The 20,007-nt window shown below is 39.1% G+C and overlaps 1 protein-coding gene across 1 annotated transcript; it reads left to right on the top strand.

Moving 5' to 3' along the window:
* The first annotated feature begins 1,409 nt into the window (after positions 1-1,409).
* UPP1 (uridine phosphorylase 1) lies at positions 1,410-13,297 on the top strand. Its single transcript, XM_068196252.1, has 8 exons — positions 1,410-1,507; positions 4,011-4,076; positions 6,944-7,061; positions 7,552-7,710; positions 8,696-8,810; positions 9,263-9,472; positions 10,940-11,086; positions 12,516-13,297. The coding sequence occupies exons 2-8, from the start codon at positions 4,024-4,026 to the stop codon at positions 12,653-12,655; spliced, it is 942 nt and encodes a 313-aa protein (XP_068052353.1). The 5' UTR covers positions 1,410-1,507; positions 4,011-4,023; the 3' UTR covers positions 12,656-13,297.
* The last annotated feature ends 6,710 nt before the right edge of the window (positions 13,298-20,007 follow it).

Raw genomic sequence — 20,007 nt, 5'->3', positions numbered from 1 at the left:
CTGTGAAAATGGTTTATGGTGAGCACAAGGGAGAATATGTTTGATTATGACAGACAGACTTATTTTCCATAGCTCACATTTTTGTTCATGCAATATAAAAAACCTGAAAATGGACACCAGTTACATATTGTTGTTATTACCTCAGTATGTAGCTGTGTATTTTTCACCCTTCTGAACAACATTAGTATCTTTCCCACTAAAATACAAAATTGAATGAAAACTCAAACACTACACTACAAAACCAGGAAGCTAAAAGGAGATTTACATTTTTTTAGTGATGACTGAGAGAAAAGGTTGCTACCAATTACTAGACTCATAGAAATGGATAATTTATTGAACATTTCAGGCAAGGTAACTATAGTAACCTTATTATTTACAAAAACAATTTAAATTGATTCTCTTAATTTATATCTGAATAGAAAACAACCTGAAAGCTAAAGCAGACTTTTCACTGGATCCTGAGATGAAGGGGTGTGTAATATTCCTGTTTAAAGGAAAACTTTCTTCCACAGAGTTAAACACTCTCTAAGGTGTTTGGCCACTACTATAGCTTGGAAGTCTTGACAAATATTTAAAGAACAGGAAAATGGAAGTTGGATTTGGAACCTGTCCTTCTGTTTCACCCACTGGAAATCTAAACAAGCTGAACAGGTGACACTTTTCTGAGTTTGTTAAACAATTCCTCTTGCATGTCGTTTATGCCTATGCATCTATGCAAGGGATCTCTCTCTCTTATATTCCCATACAAAGTCCTTTGGTGTGAGACAGGATATGAATAAATTTTACTCTAAATGCCCTGTACATGATTTTGTAATAAATACATCTCAGCAATGCCTTGTGCCTAATATGTTTACTGTCCTGAGACACGGAAAGTTCTCTACCATGAAGATGTTAGTTGCTCTATGACAAACTACACTGTGGTTCTGGTATGCAAACTTACTTCTAAAATTGCACTGCAGGATTGTGTGTTGGGTGTTTTCAGTTACTGTATGAACAATGTTAAATTTATGCTTCCAGTAGCCAAAACTGTCTCTGCTCTTTTCTCGGACCGTGCTTGCCGTGCCCACATGCCCATGAGAGCGGGAACACGGTGTGTGCGCACCGACGCGCGCAAGGGCAGACACAGGCACCGACCCGACTCCGCCATCCTCGGCCGACACCTGCGTCTGTATCTCTATATCTCTGTCATCTCTATCTATCTCTATGATAAGGTCCTCCCGAACGTCCGTGCCCTTGGCAGCACCTCTCCTGCCGATGCCCAGAGCCCCGCGGTCTCCACACGCCGGCTGCATCCCCACCGGTCCCAGCATCATTGCCACAGCCGCGCCCCGTGCCCGCCCCGGAGCACGGCGCTTCCCGCAGCCTCCCCGGCGCGCAGGGAGTTAACCGGGCCCGGGGCGGGGCGGTGCCGCCGCTGGCGGGAGGTGGCTCGGCCGGGCGCCCCGCAGCCCGCCCGGGAACAGCGAGCCGCCCTCCTCGTTTCCCAGCGGCGGATCCCGCTGCCCCGGTGAGAACCGCGTCCCGCCGTGCGCCCCGGCAGCCCGCGGTCCGCTCCCGGGTGGATGGTGGGATGCCCGCCGTGTCTCTCACCCCCGGTCGCCGGACCGGGGGCGGACAGTGGGTAGGGAACGAGGGGCGGCGGGCGCAGGCGTCGGTCCGGTCGAGCGCTCGTTTCAGCGGTGCCGCGGCGTCCGGCGGATGAGGCCGCTTGCTCTGTCTGCTGAGCCGGGGGAGCGCTCCGCCAGCAGCGAGGGGACCAGTAGGGTGAAATCAATTTTGCAGCGACTTCAGCTTTTCCTGATAATGGACGAACACCGAACAAGAGCTTTTCCTTGCAGAAACCATTGGCTGTGGGCTTCCTTCAAAAATTACGGATGGCGGGGGAAATGAGAGGTGGCAATTATAGTGGATTCTGCACGGGTTTAAAGCACCAGTCTGAGGATTTAGATGCTTAGATGAGATATTAGGAAGAAATCCTTCACTGTGAGGATGGTGAGACACTGAAACAGGTTGCTCGGGGAAGTTGTGGATGCCCCATCCCTGGCAGTGTTAAAGGACAGTCTAGATGGAGCTCTAAGCAATCTGGTCTAGTGAAAGGTGCTCCTGCCCATAGCAGAAGGGTTGGAACCAGGTGATCTTTAGGGTTCCTTCCAACCCAAACCATTTCAGGATGTGCACGCACCGTAAAACTGCAATCTTTCTTTATCTGAGTCCAGCTGGGAACACAGCAGTTGAATGCCAGTTTTAACCTTGGCTGAAGAAGTCTGCCGAAACTTTTGACATGTCTGTAAAAATTTCCATTTGGTTAGACAGCATGAGAGTTTTGTGGTTTTACATTAACTGGTTGCTTGTCAGCTACTACCTGATTGATGTCAGGGTCTGCCATGGGAAAGCTGCTGTATGCTTGCTCCTTCCTTCAATTCCTGCCAAGACACCTCCAGCTGGGTGCTCTTGAGGGGATAAGCTGGACCTTTGGACTGTCAGAACTTTGTCCTCAGCTTTTTGAAATGTATCATCTGTGATTACTTAGGTGATCAGAACCCAGAACACTTAAAAATCTTGTGGATGCTTAATACTGTGAACAAGAGCTGAATTAATATCCTTGGTTTATTTGCACCCATTTTTCTTCTTGTTACATAAAAATCACTTTTCGGTTTCTTCTTCCTAGCTTCTTTAACTCCTCTTTATGAGGACTCGTGGCACTGTAGGAAGAAATGATGTATTTTTCCTGTAATGTGTGGTATAATGGTGATGCCCAGTAGTAGCTGACTATACTTCATACCACCATAAGGAAGTGTAATTGATTATAAATGCAACTTTTATACTTCCCCTCCTTGACCATAGATGGTTGTATACATTTAGTATTCCTAGTACCTGTGAATTTGGGTCTACTTAATAAAGGTTGATATTTTAAATGAAGACAACTAATTGTCCTTATAATTTTTAATACATTTCCATTATTCAATGGCTTTTAAGAGGCAGGTCTTTTGTTTATTTTGTTAGGTCATGCACTTTGTTAGAAAATAACATATGATGTAATTCTGTTGCAAGATTTATTTCTTCCTCTTTCCTTCTGGTGTAATCCTGGGGTTTTCAAGGATTACAGTCCTGTCTCTGTTATAATCTCTGTGCTGTCAGGCCCTTCTTAATGGAGGGTAGCGCAAAACATTATGATTCAATACTTCCCATAAGGGCATTCCCAGAAAGTACCAACTTCGGCATGTAGCCTTAGTCACATCTGAAAATAATAACAAATTAATCATCCTATAATTATAATTCTGTCCTTGGACCAGCATGAAAGCCTCAATGATACATTTGTCTATTTAAATGTAAAGAAGAATGCAGCAGTGAAAAGGTTTTGCATATAGGTTAAGGTAATGGATCAGAAAAAAGGGTATTCAGGATAGATGATAAACTGGAGAGCTGTGTTTTTTGAAGTCATGTTTTAGTTTCATGTGCCTTGCTTCATGCTGGAGAAAGAAGTGCTCTTAAGGTCAGTAGGAGGAGTTTAGCGAGGAGGATATTATGAGTAAGATGCTTCCTGGACTCAGGTTTCAGGCGTCCCAGCTAGAACTGAGCTTTGGAGACCTTCTGGAGCCAAAGGTGGAAGGGGAGTGAAGCTGGTATGGCACTCACTGTTGGTGTGGGAGGTATGGAAGAAAGAGGGTGAGTTAGTTAGCAATGAGACTTGCCTCTCTGTGGCTGATGAACCTGCAGCTGTTCACCCCACAGAACAGAAGTAGTGGTGAGCTGGGGGTTGCAATAGCAAGGGATTAATTTAGGCTTGTGGGTTTGAAAGTGGTGATGCTCAGCTGTAAAAACTGTAGATGCTCATTTTGCTCCTTTTGCTCCAGTTATAAAAACTGTAGTGTGGCTGGATTATTTGGGGAATTTAATATTCATGGTAGTTATCATCAATACAGAAGGTTTCTCTCTCTGTTAATGCTTCCAGCTTTGTAGATGGACAATTCTGATGTACTTATATATATTTTTTAAAAATATAATTCTAGGTATAAAATATACATGGCTCCTGGTTCCTCAAATGAGAAGAATACTGATGATGGACAGGCTTCAAAGTAAGATTGAAAAATTATTTTGTCCAAGTTTACACTTAAACTTACTCCCTAAATTAATTACAAATTCATTTAGTTTAAGATAAAATTTATGATAATAATGCCAAGTATCCAGTCTTTTTGACAATTGGATGCTTTATTGTTTTACCACCCCTATAGAGAGGACTTTGCTGGCCAGCCCTTTGAACTTCTCTCAACAGTGAATATTTCAAAGCAGGGTGATGTTTTTATTTATTTTTATTTTAATCCAGTGAACTGATGAAATGTTGACTTTGGTTGCTGCTTCAAGAGGTCAAACAGATATTTCAATGTGTTTCTCTAATCCTTACTTTAAGCTTATTTTACTAAAACCTGTTACATGCTTCTTTTATCTTTGGATTCGTATTTTGCTTACACCCTTAGAAGTTGTAGGTGCTTTACAACAGCTTTAGGGAAATAAATTTTCTGCTCCTGTGCTTTGCATGCCAAGGATTTTTATCAAGCAAACTTTGCCTCTCCTGTAAATCTATGGCATTGATCCTATGTACATATAACAATATGCTAGTTTTTATTGCTCATTTTACCCCAGGGTCCAAGTCTGCAATCAGATGTGTTGATAAGCTGAGCAAGTTGACAACAGCCTCTCACTGTGTTGAGGCAGTGGGTCAGAGAGTGCTGTTGGTGGGCTGTGAGATGAAAAGGGTGGAATATAGCTACTGATGAGGAAGCAGGCTGTATTTTGGCCAGGCATGAGGACAGTGGTGTTGGCACATATCACATGAATTTCCTTACACTTTTAATAGAGGCCTCGCCTTTCCCCGATTTATTTCCTGAAGAGAGGCTTTTATTGCCAGGGTTTTCATGAAGAAGGAAATAAATTTTTTGCTCACCTGAGGATAGATTATAAAATGATTTCAAATCATATCCTATCCTATTTGTATGTGACAACCATTCCAATGATATCAGCACAGCCAGATATTGAATCTGCATTAGTGAGTGACCCAGTAAATAAATGTAAAGAGTTCCACAAAACTGAACAGGAATAATTCAGGGGAGGCGGCCTAGAAATTCTGCTAATAAGAGCTGGTGAATTCCTAGGTTGTCTGTGTCTTCATGACAGGCCATAAACCTGCTCTTTAGTTCTCCCAGTGTCAAACAGGTCTCTTGGAATGAAGAATAAAGGCACCCAAAGCCTTTGGTTCCACCTCAGGCAGGATTTGTATGAAGGGAGGCAAATAGAGACCATGGGAAATGGAAAGGAATTCCTACTGAAGGGGACTGGCTGCCTGGGTGGGCAGCTCTTTCAGTTGCTGTAGGTGATTGTCTGTGGTGGGCAGGGACAGATAGAGTGGGTTGGGATTACACCTCTTCCCTTGGTTGTGCAGCTGTTCCTGGATAATTAATGATGTTGGAGAGAGACCATCAGGAACAGAAGAAATTGCTATACTCAGAATATCTGGGTTGTAACTATTTGCTTTCTGAGGAACAGTTCAGTAACCTCAGCACGGGCATCTTGGCCACTGTAGACTTCCTTCATCCTGCACAGGCAGGTAAGGCATAGGAACTATGGGAAAGCGTAGTTCTTTTCTGCCTTATCTCCTTTCTGGAGAGGCATTAAAAGGCAGACAAGATAACCTAGTGACCTAGACCATCTAAAATAGCTCTAAACACCTCTGTTTAGGCTTCAGAGTTGTTCTTGAGTTGTCTTAACGATTTTCTGAATGAAGTCCAGGTGAACTCTTTAGTTTGTCTCCTCTGACAAAGCAGTTTGAATTTGCTGAGCTGTGCTGTGCCTCCACTAAGCTTCATTAGCCTTCATTAAGCTATTAAGTCATCTTCTTGTGTCTGGAAGCTATTTACTGCTTGATTCCATCTCTCAGAAATTACTTTGAAGTACTTGCCAGTGTTCTGCTTAGGCTTGTGCTTATTGACTAGTCTTTCCTACCTGTTTCAATTGAACTTAAAACATCAAGCGCAGAAGGCAGACGTTTTATAAACCATTCAGCTTGTTTAGTTAGTCCACTACTGAATTTTCCATGAACGTGATGCCACAGGCCAAGTAGTTCAGGTTTCCCTTCTTGCCCTGTCATTTCCTGTCTCTTCAGACAGATTAATTTTTATTTTTCTTTCAAGATGTGTCATTTCTTTACAAGAAGCACTTAGGAAGAAGTGAATTATTTTTACCTCTTCCTCTCTTTTCCCTTTTCTTGAATTTTTTTTTCACTTCTATGGTTTTCTCCTTGCTTCAGATCTCAACTTTTCTCTGTCCTGTTTCAGATCCTCTGTACCCTTGTTATCAGTTTCATGCCATAGGGTTTTTTTTTTTCCTCCTGTCTGTATGACAGAGTAAAATGAATTGCGAGAAATCTAGTTTGTGCTTGTCCACAAAGCCCAAATCATCCCATCCTTCTCAGGTGGCTGGTGGAGTTTCAGTCAAAACAGAGGTCAAGTTTTGCTTTTCAGCTTTGCTATAGATTGCCTCCGTAATATGGTGGGCTATTGAATTTTCCCTGGTCCTGCTCCCATTTCTCTGCTCACCATAAAGACCCACTGTGGTTCCCGGCTTTGATACTGTTTAAAATAAAGATTGCACTGTTGCAAATGCATCTGGACATCTGGGCTTTTCTTCAGCAATTTTGTCCTGTGTGATGAATGTAATGTGAAATGTCATACGTGATATTTTATAAGATGTAAAACTGTTATGAAATTTAGGGTTTCTTTTACACAATGCACAAGGAACCAAAATAAGGTAGTACAGGCATTTGCATGTATGGCATTTCCCAACTTTTGACTGCTTGACTTTGAAGAATTGTCATCTGTTCAATGTTTGTATATATTCTATATATATTTGTATATATTCTATATGTTTCACAATGCTGTTGTCGTGGTAGAGAGAATTTTATTCATCTCTGCAACCCTCACCTGGAGAAAATGAAAGAAGACATCCTGTACCATTTTGCTCTTGGGACCGGTACCCATGATTTTCCAACATTGTTTGGGGATGTAAAGGTAAGATGCTTTGCTTTGTTCAGCAAGCCTGAGCTTTTCTGCAGAAGGTGAAAGTGTAGCTGTCTTGAGAATAAGACTAAATGTGTCAGCCTTCCAGTGACTGAGGAGTACACGCAAAAGGGAGAAAATTTTGTGGGTTCTTGTCACTTTTGGTATCCAGCAAAGCTGAGAGTACTTGGTTTTGTCTGTCTCTTTTCATCCAGTAAAAAGGCAAATGCTATAGAGTCTATTCAGATACATACTTCTATTTGTTGGGTCTTCATGTCAATATTTGTCTTTCATTAGTTTAAACAGGGTGAAGGCATTTGAGTGCTGTAGACAGCTGAGTTTTTTCCCATAATTCTTCTTCATGGCATTTTAGAATGATTATGAGAAGAACCATATCTGGGGATAAATCTGTGCTAACTGAAGGTGTTTGCATACTCATGTTGTTCTTTGACATATGGAATCATGCAATTGATTTTGTTTTGTTGAAATCTGTCCACCCCAGTTTGTGTGTGTTGGGGGAAGTCCTTCCCGGATGAAAGCTTTTATCACCTACATAGCAGAGGAGCTGGGGCTCGGGAGCCCCGGGTGTGACTACCCCAACATCTGCGCAGGCACCGACCGCTACGCCATGTACAAAGTGGGGCCCGTGTTGTCAGTGAGTGTAAGTACTTCCCTCGTCTGACACGGGACACGGTTCAGCTTTGATGCTGTTCAAAGCAGAGAATTTGAATGCATGTTTCTTTTAAATACTTCACAGTCCCACTCAGGCTACTCAAAATAGTGCAGTCAGCTAATTAAGTATTCCTTTTTAGCCTCTTTTTGTAAGAGGGAAAATCTCCAATACCTTTGCTCTTTCTTGCATCCCTTTTTCCTCAGTGTACCACTGAGGTGTTGCATAAATGGCCTTATAGATTTTTTGAGCAGTTACTGTTGCCTTATCCCTGCTCTGTACCCTGAAAAATCGGTGAAAAAGGTCACTTGGTGAATGTGGGGTATTGGAAAATATATCTGTATCACATGTTGAATGTGCTTAAGAGTAGCATTCCATGGGACTTGTGCTGCCAACCCATGTATGCATTTTAAAGAAATTTGTAGCTTCAATTTGTAGATAGAATTACATGCTTCAATTGCAATTGCAAAACTGTAGTATTATTTTGCACCTTTTCTTGTGAGCTGTAATTATCACAATATTGTGCAAGCTAATGTGGATTTCTATTTGCTGAATGTCAAGACTAAACCATGGTGTCTGTGTTTTGAAAAAAATTAGCTTAACTATTCACTAGCACTTCAGGTTAGTGAAAAATCAGAGTGGGATTTTTCTTGTATTTAGGAAATGCTCCATGATAAAGTGTGTTAGTCAGTTATTGGAAAGGACACTTTATACTTTTGAGAATGTAAATGTTCTGTAATTAATGATTTTTAGAAATACTGTATTTCATCCATAGTCTGCCAAAGCTTGTGAGAGTCTATTTGTAGGCCCTTTCAGTATCTTTCTGTAGGCCCAGATCTTGGGGGTTTTGTGGGAGTGAGTTACGTGGCATTTGGAAAAACAGTATCAGGCAGGAGATAATGTCCTGCTGATTCTTCCATATATATTTTGTGTTTTCTATGTGAATGTGGAATATTAATTTGTGTTTCCTTTTCAGCATGGTATGGGCATTCCTTCTATTTCAATCATGTTGCACGAGCTGATCAAACTGTTGTATCATGCCAAGTGTTCTGATATAACCATCATTCGCATTGGCACCTCTGGTGGAATAGGTATTTGCCCTCTTGATTCCTTTCTTCCTTTCTGCAAACCAAAGTATATTTGCAGGAGAATAAAGCATCTCTCTGCATGTAAGAAATTAATAGTCAGAACAGTTTTCTACAGGAGATGCATCATTTTTCTTCTGTAATTTTGAAAGTAAAGGCAACATCTGCTTTTGCATAGAGAAAATGCACTTAAAGATCTGACAATGTTAGAAAAAGGATGCTCCTGTCCTGTATGGAAAATATAAGAAAGAAGTGAAAAAGGAAACATTTCATTCTTTCAGAAATTATTTGTAATAATAAACTGAAGAAGGTAGGCATGGACAAAAAATTCTCTTGGATTCAGAGGCAAAATTCCCACCTTTAAGAGAAGCAGATTTGGGTCAAGATGTATGTTTTATATGTCTGGAAACCACTAGTTAACTGCATTGTGAAGAAATATTTATTTCCTTTTGCTGCAGGTCTGGAGCCAGGCTCAGTGGTTATAACTAGGCAGTCTGTAGATGCCACCTTCAAGCCTCAGCTGGAACAGGTTGTTCTGGGAAAGACAGTAATTCGCAGCACTAACCTGGATGAACAGCTGGCTAAGGAGCTCATGCAGTGCAGTAAAGAAATCGGTCAGTTTAATACAGTCATTGGAAACACCATGTGCACTTTGGATTTCTATGAAGGTAAGACTAGTGATAGACTAACAGGAGAGTATTGGTAAGCAACAATAGATAAATATTGAATAATATATTAACATTTGGCTTCCAGTTCACTAACAGAATGCATTCCCTACTCTGGCTTGTCTCACAAATCTCAAACTATTTTTCATCTACTTAAAATCAAGCATTGTAGTTACCAGTTGGCTGTATGAAACTTTTAATTTTGTGAAGATTTCTCTCCAACTGTAATAGATCCTTTGAAGTACATATAGTCTACTATACACTTTTCAGGTACCCGTCAGGTATATTTGTCACAAAATTTATGTGATTTATTGAAGCATCCTAGGGGATTAGTGGAGTGGGAATTATTTGTGACTTGTTTAGGGTTGGTTTTCTATGCACTGGTTAAGTACCAAAAGTAAATATTTTATGAAAAAAAGTGTTGGAACTTGTTTCAGTTTGAGCAAAGCAGTGATCAGACAACCAAAGATATATTTTGCTGAGTTGTGTCAGTGCTGCTATGTAGGAGACACAAACCTACAAAGCCTGTTTTGGATAAACATACAGGCATTCAGGTGCTTTTCTGATCTCCCAAATCTAGATGTTCATTCAGAAACACCTTTCAAACGTAGTGAGAACAGAATGTAAGTGGCACCTCATCCCACTTTCTCTGTCTTTTGCTGAGTAGATGACAGATGATCTTCATCGTAGTGCTCCAGCTTGGGCAGAAGCACAAACTGTCAGTTCGTGTATCTCAGGCACCAACCACAGGTGCAAGCAACACTAAAGAAAGTGTCAGGGATGTTTTGAACTCATACAGCAAAAGCTGAGAACAGGATCGAGAACATTAATTTAGGAGTACATCTCCCAAACCCAAGAAGAGACTGAGTAAAATACAGTGTATTTCAACTCTACTGTACTTAACCTGCTGGTGTCTTGTCTGTAGGTGATAGTCTTGAATAATTTGAGTAAAAATTTTCTCAAAAATTACAATAATGTTAGCTAGTTAGCTTAAGAGAGTCTACGTCTCTTACCTTGGAAAGTCTGTAAGTAATAAAATGTTCATCCTTTTAAGGTAGAAACAGGAAAGCCTGGTGGTTTTTTTGGACAGTGATTAAACTGTCAAAAATGCAGCTCTTTCATACAACTTAAAGTTTCTTGTGGAATTTTGGTACTTGTTGAATGTGTGGGAATGTATGACATAGATTTTCCTGTTGATGAATTTAAGAATTGAAGCTGAAGAAGACTAATTAAGTTACCATGATTCACCAATTACCATTAAGTTACCATGATTATAAAGAATACAAATAACATGTATACACTCTAGCAATAGCTAAGAATCACTTTGTCCTATTTGTCTTGTGCACAAAAATAAAGAGTAGTAGTAAAAGCTGAGCACTGTATGCAGGAGACTGTAATAACTGTGTTTTCAAAATTGAATTTGATCTGTGAGTTCATCACTTTGAAATGCTCTACAAAATTACTTTCTAGGACAGGGGAGGTTGGATGGTGCAATCTGCTTATATGATGAAGAAGAAAAACTACAATATTTGAAGAATGCTTATGAGTCTGGTGTCAGAAACATTGAGATGGAGTCTTCTGTATTTGCTGCAATGTGTAATCTCAGTGGTGTCAAAGGTAAACTAACTTAGACACTTTATCCAGCCCATAGGAAATTTTCTGTATTGCAGGGGGTTTGTGGCTAAAAACTGCCAAACAATGCTAACATACCTTCTGCACATATACATATATATAATAGATATTTCTGCTTGTACTTTTGTTGCTATGATTTTTTGATCTGTGTCAGTTGTGTCACAATTTATCGTAATTCCTCATGCAGTTTTTACACAGTTTACTTCTGTCATTTGCTGTTCCAGCCCATGGCAACCATGTAAATCATTTAAGTACCTAATTACCCTGTGGCATTCATTTGTTTTTTCCAGTTAGCTTTTGAAGTTTACAGAAAGCAACTGCTTAGTTTAAGCAATCAGATGATTCTCAGATCCATATGTATGTAACTATACTCAGTTTCTATACTTTCATATCAAATGGAACATATAATTATTTTCTGTAGACTTAAGACTATGATTCTTAAACAGTTGAGGATTTTTAATAGCATCATGAATAAACCATTCCAAATCATAAAATGAGTAAAAGTTTTTTTTAATGCATGCTAAATAAGAAAGGGAAATTAAAAATAATGTAATGCAGTGTATTTCTTCTTATCATAGTAACTGTCTTTTCTCACTTTCCTTAGGAAGGAATATGCCAATTTAAAACACTGATGTTTCTCAAGCTCCTTTAAGCTCAAGGAGGTCAAAATTATGAAATATAAGCAAAAAGGCCAATGGTTATATCAAACACATTCAGTTCTTACTGGCCTGAAAGGGATTAAAAACCCAACCAGTACTATCCCTAAGCAATTCAGGAGGCCTTTTGCTGTCTCTTCTTTGTAGGTCTGTAATATGTATTCACTGTTTGTGCTCAGCAAATTGCCACTGGCAGAAACCTCAGACAGAGCAGAGTTATAGGGTTGAGGGACAGAGCTGAGCTTTAGTGAAAGGAGGGGTTTTGCCTTTGGGGCTCTGATTACTGAAAGACAGCATGAACCTGAGGTGATCCTTGGGGCCTTCATGTGCTTGCAGTGTTCCCTGTCCATGATTGTGGAAGCAGCTTATCTGCTGCTTCCTGAGGGATGGCACCTACAGCACAGGCACTCAGTGGAGGACTGCAATTGGCTCTGCTAGAACCGTGTCTCAGGCACTTCCTATCAGTCATGTCCTGGGTACTTGTGAAATGTACTTCCTATCAAGGAAAACATAAGAATAATGATTTAAGTGTCTGCAGCTGCCTGAGAGCTCTGGCTTTATTAGTGTAGCAAGCAGTTCCCTTAAACTATTTCTACAGCATGCTAGTCCCCTAGCATCTCATGGTACTGCACACTCATTTTTGGGGTTTGTTTTCTCTTGTATTTCTGTTCTTTTAGTGGTTTGTTCAAATTTTTATGCTTTTGGACTGTAAAATGCAAGAGTGTAATTCCTAACTAATGCTGTCTTTTTGTTTCTAGCTGCTGTAGTCTGTGTTACTCTTCTGAATCGACTCGAAGGGGATCAAATCAGCAGCCCACATGATGTCCTTGTGGAGTACCAGCAGAGGCCGCAGAAGTTAGTGGGATATTTCATTAAGAAAAGTCTTGGGAAAGTATGAAATATCCATCTCGTGTTTTAGGGAAGGAGAAGGCTTTTGTACAGATCCAGTCACAGTTATGACTTGTGTGCATTACAGGTCTTTGCCTCACAAAAATTTACAGCATTCCGTGTGCCAGTAGAAGTTAATCATTTATGTAACTGTTCTTTGGGAACTGAATGTGCTGAAGGACTTCACTTAAGTTTTGCTTAGTTATGAATTGCTGGATAGAAAACTCACTTTTCTGTGAATTGGAAAGTGGATCTGTTGTGAAGGACAAGCCTGTGGTAATACATGAAAAATCTTTATTTACATCTGCTGTCAAAGAAAAACTAGAAAGAAAATCAAACTTTATAGCCAAGTACATCCATACCAGCAAACTAACTTAAAAATTCAAATAATTTTCTTGTTGTTGTAAAAAAATATGTAAGTTATAATTGTCTTTGTTGCTTCACTTGTAAAGAAGATTTGAAGTGAATGCAGTTTAGTTATTTTTGCAGACTTTGACAAATAAACAATACTATTTTCATATATTAAAATTTCATGAAATTGCAAAGTGTGGGACTGAATTTTCTAAGCATTAAGGAATTGACACTGAGCTGTTGAATAGTGGTACTGCCTAGATACTGATCCAGCAATATTTTAACTAAAGAATTGAATTAATACCCAGGAAATATTTATGAATCAAGTGATTTTGCATTGAAGTACTAGCAATCTTTTGCTGAAGCAAGACTCCGGCTTATGAAGAAGAACTGGAGGCATTCAGGAGATGCACAGCACGTTCACAGGCCTGTATTATGGTAGCCCTTTTTTTGGTTTTTTGTTTTTTTTTTTTTTTTTTTTTTTTTTTTTTTTTTTTTTTTGCTTTTACTTTGTCTCTTTTTAGAAAAAATGGTATTCATCTCCATTCTCAGGATGTAACACTCACTGTTGCAATGGTTCCCAGTTCATCTGAAGAACTGGAACATACCTCTCAGTAGTACATACCATCAAAACACCTTCTGCAATTGCAGTTTTTTCCACTAACATTGGCCTAAGTGTTTGTGTTTTTTTTTTTTTAATCATATTCCTTGCTGCTTTGCTGCTGTGGTTTGAATGTAAATATGCTGTCAGTTAAAGAAAATGTGTTTATATCTTTTTTGGGTCCAGTCCTAGCAGGGGTCATGGGTCAAAAAGTCTGAATAAGCTCTCAGAACAGCTGTGGCTGACCCAGCAAAATGAGATTTTCTTTGTGAGGATTGCAGTCTGCAATGCTGTTAACAAGCACAAGAGTTAGAACTATAAGAGAGGAATGTGAGTAGTAGGCACAGTCACCAAGTGACAGAGACTGGAAACAATGTGATGAAAACATTACAAAAAGAAGGGTGACTCATGAACAGAAAATTGCCAGTGAGGATCAGTCTCGTTAAATTTGATGAGTTTTTCAGCTGGAAAACATATTAGTAACTTTTAGAAAGTTACAATCTAGTCTTCTTTTAATTCTAAAGCCACATTTTCTTCTTTATGATTAGGATATACAGTGAAGGTAAGTTTTCAGAGAAAATCTTTTTTCCCTAAGCTTAAGGCAAGAAGAGAAGTGGGAATGGCTCTACATTTTGTAATTTTGTTTGAACTGTTTCTCCTTTATTAAAAAAAAAAAAATCTGTGTTTAACTATGACTGATGCTTGCCTAGGCATTGCGTGAAGTCTGTGAGGCCCTTTGGGAAACATGCAACAAAGCACATCTTTTCTCTTCAAGGTCCTGTTCTCGAAACAGTAACAAGGAGATAAAAGCGAGATCACTTCAGTGCGTGCTGCACTCTGTGGTGAAGAAAGTCTTACACCAAACTGACTCGTATGGGTTTGGAGGAGACAGTTTGCTGTTGTAAAAGAAATACTTAATAAGAAGTACTTAAAGAGAAGGAAAAAATGCTTTACCTAGAAAACAAACATGTAATGTGACTCTGTGAAGCTCTGGGGAAGTATATTACTACAGTTGTCCTGGAGGTATGAATCTAAAATGATGTGATTTGTCTTTTTAAAGGAAGGACAGAATGAATCTGGAAACTTGTTAAAAAGAATTTATTGAATTATTTTAACAGTGTGTGCTGTCAAATGAAACCAAAAAGTTTTTGTATTTATAGTCAAATAACGTAGGCACTTCTATTCTGAGAACTAATATAAAAACTCTTATGTGCCAGATGCTAAAATATAAATGGTCTTGTGGCCTGGCCAAGCTGGAGATAAGGGTCATGCATTCATGGGACGAAGCAACTATTGCATTAAATCAATAGCCAAGAGCCTGGCAGAAGCCTTTAAAAGATGAGCCATTAACCTTTTGTCTGTATGTCCTTTGTCCTTCCCACTGTTCCTTAGGACACTGTACATTTCTTTCTGCTAAAAGATTTACTTCTGTGCTTCCCACCAGATGGAATAAAGGGACATATGAAAGCTTAAAATTAGAAGTTAAAGGATACCAAATATCTTCCTGTTTCTGCTGTTCCCCCTCTTCTAAAGGATGCTGTATTCCTAATGCAAGAGGTCACTCTACAGACACATGTGACATGCAATAAAATACCTTTCCTGACTTCAGAGGAAACTTGCCAGAATGTTACCCTGATAAGAACAATTGTATTTTCCCTTATGACTGCAACTGGACAGGGAGATAAAGAAGTGAGTCACTTGTGTGCATCCGGCCGAGAAATTACCTTCCTGTAGGTTTTACAGAGCGTTATACAATATTTACAGGTTTTAAATGCAAGTCAATTGTTCAGTTATTCAATATACCCATATATATTATATACCCATTATCATTCTTTCTGAAGAACATGAATTAGGATTTGGAGTGGTGATATTTTAAAAAACATATATGGTATTACATATATGTTCAATATTACATAACACAGTCTCTCCTAGTAGATTTAAAAATCCTGCAAACTCCAGAATCCCATTTCAAATCAAGGGCCTGCTGTGGTTCTCTGTGCCATCCTGTACCTAGCAAAATACTTTACAATTCATTTAATCCAGGGGTCAGAAGGGATAAAAGCAAAGAAGGAAGACAGAAGCTATGAATAGAGTGGAAGCAGGAAGGGAGAAAAAAGTGGTTCCTACCAATGGTTTGTTCTGTGATTCGTGGTGTTCTGGCCTATTCTTACCATTTTGTTAAAAAAATGGTTGAGATCATAATGAAGACAGGCTATAATGCAATGGTTTTACATTTGCAAGAGACTGAAAAAGAGCAGTAACTCAGATAGTGACTTGAAGGAGTGGATTTTTATTTTTGGCATCTTGATATATTTCAGAGAAGAATTTTCTTTAAAGGAAGGTCTGAGAAATCCTGAAAAGGAACATTGTGGAATGACCTATGTCCAGAAGTGATTATACAACATTTTTTATCTGTCCTTTAAAAACCAAGTGAAATAATTTGATAATTTCAGTATTTCTTGAAAATATATGCATGTAATAAGCAACATGTTTTTTTAACATTCGTCTTTGTAAAGGATATTCAGTGCATTGTGTAACAGGACTGGATTTTTTTTCAAGTCAGGATCTCAATATATACTCCTAAATAAAATGTTTATATGGTTGAATCAGGGGTGTTTTTAATTTCATTGACTAGACAGGTGAAAGAAAACCGAAGCAGCAAATTGGACTTTGGGGATTGGATCTGCGTGCAACAACTGAATACAAGAAGGCACAGTAGTGTGATTTGATGTTACTATTATGGTTTGGTACAAAATGTTGAGGTTTGTTTTTCCTGAAAGTTTCTCAGTCTTTGAGTAACTAAAAGTCATGTTTTATCTTTCTAAAATAATTACCATTTAATATTATACTCCAGAGTATGGATTAAATTACAAGTCCAGAAAGTCTTCTGCTGAAGAGAAAGGAGGTCGCTGAACAGAGCAATATTAAATCTCAAACTCTGTGGTACGATAATAGAAGAAAGAGTAAGGCTTACAGGTAAAGTACTTTTGCTTGGGCTACAAACGAAGTGAAGCAGCGGCAAAAGACAGACAAGAGCTAGTTTAAAATGACACATGAGCCTGATTCCAGACCCTTCTTGTTGGCCCTGAGCTTGTAGCTGTGAAAAAAATTTCAATTTCCTAGCAGTCTGTCATTTTATGAGAGTAAATTTCCTAGAGCTCCCCAGAAGCTCAAAAAAACTATCAGCCTCCTTGGGAGATTGGGTCTCTTTTTTTTGTTTAACACATAGCTCCATTTTAATCAGCCCCATTATTTGACCTTACCCATAACTAACATTTTTCATCAGGCCCTAACTTTGCACACACGAAGAGTCTCCCAGGAAAGATGCTACTAATTGATGTCATCCTGCAGGCACTTTGTCTAAACACAGGTCTGGCCCATGTAAATATTTACAAGTAGTACTCCTATTAATGTTAAAAGGAAAGCCTTGTGATCGCTTAATAAATCTTGTGAAAGAAGTGGTGGGTGGTGATAGGAAAATAGGTTAGTTTGCCAGATTCCCAGCCATATTATCACATGATTTGACTGCATTCCTGTCCATACCAAACAGTATTGTTGGCTCCTGGGCTTTAACCTATTTAACATATAAAATTATGTTTCTTTGAAAGTGTTGCCAGCCTACTCTAATTACATTGTATTAAAACTATAGGCTAGACGTGGCATGTTGATGGTATGATAATATAAAGCATTCCAGTTTTAAAACCAGAGCTGGTTGCTGTCAGGAGCTTTACTGTCTTTTCAGCACCAGTGATTTTGGATAACTTGTATATTATAAAAAGTAAAGTTTTAAATTAAAACTGAGGCAAAGCCTGCTAAAGCTAAGCAGAAGCAAAAAAGGTCAGGTCACTCTGTCCTGTCCTTACACAAAGACCCAGTTCTGAGCCCCTTTTTTTTTTTTTCCATTCCAGAAGGAGTGAGTCGAGCACATGATGAAATCCATGCCTTCCTAATTTGCCCTGCAATACTCAAGATGTTGCTGTTGACTACAGCCACTTTGTCAAAGGAACCCTGAAAACATTCAGTTAGTATAGATATTGCCAGTTGTTTATAGTGAAATAATTACATAGTTAATATAGATATTTAAGGCTGGTACTTGTACAGGATGCTGCTTGATGCTGTCCTGATGAAACCTAGGGATTCTAAAGTGCTTCCAGGATGGCAGCAATATAGCTGATACATCTTTCCAAAAATACTAATTACTCCTTTGATTTTCCTCTGTGTTTCATTTTTCATTTTCATCTTTTGTGCCAAGGGTTTTGTTTGGGGTTGTGCAGTGATGGTATGTTTTAATAATTCTCATATTTCTATGGCATTCAAAATAATACAATCAAGCTCATAGAATCTGTGTCTTCTAAAATTACTTTTAGAGGTAATTTCCCAGAATGTCACTGCAGCAATTGTTCCTGATGGAATGTTCATGGGATATCTTTTACTTTCCTAAATTTCATTCTAGAAAAACAGGTCTGCCACTGGAGGACACCAAACAAGGCAAGATTGAATTTCTATAGGAAGTGAGAGAATTGTCTAATGAAGTAAGAGACAAATGAAGTCAACGTAACTTGATGGTGAAAGATGTTTGTCTATTGAGTGTCTTATATAGTAGAATGAGGAGTCAGTAGTTCATTAGCACTGGTCACTAATTGCATACAAAATAGTTGGTTCCTGTTACCATGAAAATAGAATGCCACATTTATGAGAACATAATTATATAGAGCATAATAAATTAACACATCACAGTCAGATGAGCAGAGATTTTGCAGAAAGGCTTGTTCAAAATAATTTGGCAGATGGTTCACGCGAGCTGCTTTAGCTCACACACTTACAGACAGGAATGGTCTTCCACAGCAGTCGCTTTGATAAGTAAAAAACTGCTTGTAATTCATTACACTGAGTAACTTATAACTTCCTACAAATCACATTCTGTCAGGGCTCACTCCCAGATTGGGGTGACCCTGAAAGATGGAAAAGTCTCTCCTCCAACCTGTGCCTCCAAAGAAAGACTCAGTAGTCTTCAGTCGTCCGGTCTCAAGGTATTTTATTGTATGTTATCTAAAAGATTTTCTTCCTGAACTGCTGCGGTCCGTTCAGAAGTCAGGCAAAGGCACACACTGCCTCCCAGGGGGCTGGTGCCTTCTTTTATATCATACATTATGTGTTAAATGTTTATGGTTTTTCCCCAATGCCCATCACCTATATTGAACAGTGACTTTCTACTCTAAACCAATCTGTGAATGCCAACATCACCAAGAACATGGAGGTTAGGAAGGAGAAAGAAGGAGGACAGGGCACACCCAAATCCCTCCATCTTAGAACTTCTGACCCCCATGTACAAAACTCAGACCCCTCTGTACAAGGCCTAAAACCTCCCTGTACAGCACTCAAAAATTCTTCCTTTCACTTTGTGACTACTTCTACTATAGTATCTAAACTGTTATGATTTCTTGTTCCTCCTGCAAGGTTGGTAAATTGTTCCATGGGTCAGATTCAAAGCCACAGAGGTTTCCAGCTGCATGCCAGGGTCTCAAATGCTTCTGACCTGGGCCCAGAACATCCAAGAGTGTCCAAGGGACATTCTGGGTTCCGACAGCATTCTATAGATTCTGCTCCCTGGCTTTCCAGAATGGCTGGGCGATCCCACACATATTAACAATTAACAGCATTTCAATTTCAGTTCCTGAAAAAAATATTTGTTTAAAAATGCATACTTCTGCTGTGTACAGAATCTGCATCACTGCTATCCCAGAATGTCACCTTTGATCCTAACGAGAAAAATGACTGTCCATTCTCTGAAATGGCAGGCATTTTAGCACTGTTTGACGGAAAGCAGAAGTGCCATCCAAGTGTGAAGTGGAGCTCTTTGTTAAGGTATTAATCCTGACTCAAAGGTACATATGTGCTTAACATCATTCAGGTAAACATTAAACTATTTAGTTTTTTAGTATGTCCTGAGGACTTCTACATTTCTACTTGAACTAAATGGTTACTTCAGTAATTTTTCAGTCTCAGAGCAGAGAATACAAAAGGAAATCCCACCATATTTGAGAAATTAAGGTAGTTTGAGAAATTAGCTAGTTGTATTCTGCCACGACTTCATCTGTGATTTCTGCTTTTTGGGAGGTGATTTCAACCACTATTTAAAACTGATGAATTCATGACACCTACTTAGTCTGTTTTTTCTCTATTCCTTGAACCATGGAAAAGGTAAAAATTAAAACAGAAATTGGCACCATTTCAAATAGAGACATTTTAATAGACTAATCAGTCAATTTCCCAGGAAGTGGAGTAACTAAGTTTAGAATGTGCTTCGAAGGGCCAAGACTTCTGCTGGGTGACCCAAATCCAAAGCCTGGGAAAAGAAAGCTAAAGCATTCAAAACTAGCTGATCCTCGTCCCATAGAAACTGGCACAAC

Source organism: Anomalospiza imberbis, chromosome 1 (genome assembly GCF_031753505.1).
Source record: "Anomalospiza imberbis isolate Cuckoo-Finch-1a 21T00152 chromosome 1, ASM3175350v1, whole genome shotgun sequence".
Classification (NCBI taxonomy): Eukaryota; Metazoa; Chordata; class Aves; order Passeriformes; family Viduidae; genus Anomalospiza; species Anomalospiza imberbis.
The sequence above is the reverse complement of the archived record's forward strand: the minus strand, read 5'-3'. Positions and strand labels throughout refer to the sequence as shown.

Excerpts from the sequence above, each read along its gene's own strand:
- UPP1 (XM_068196252.1), top strand. The coding sequence starts at position 4,024 with ATGGCTCCTGGTTCCTCAAATGAGAAGAATACTGATGATGGACAGGCT. Across the intron at positions 9,473-10,939 it reads CACTTTGGATTTCTATGAAG|GACAGGGGAGGTTGGATGGT; the intron begins GTAAGACTAGTG and ends ATTACTTTCTAG. Across the intron at positions 11,087-12,515 it reads TAATCTCAGTGGTGTCAAAG|CTGCTGTAGTCTGTGTTACT; the intron begins GTAAACTAACTT and ends TTTTGTTTCTAG.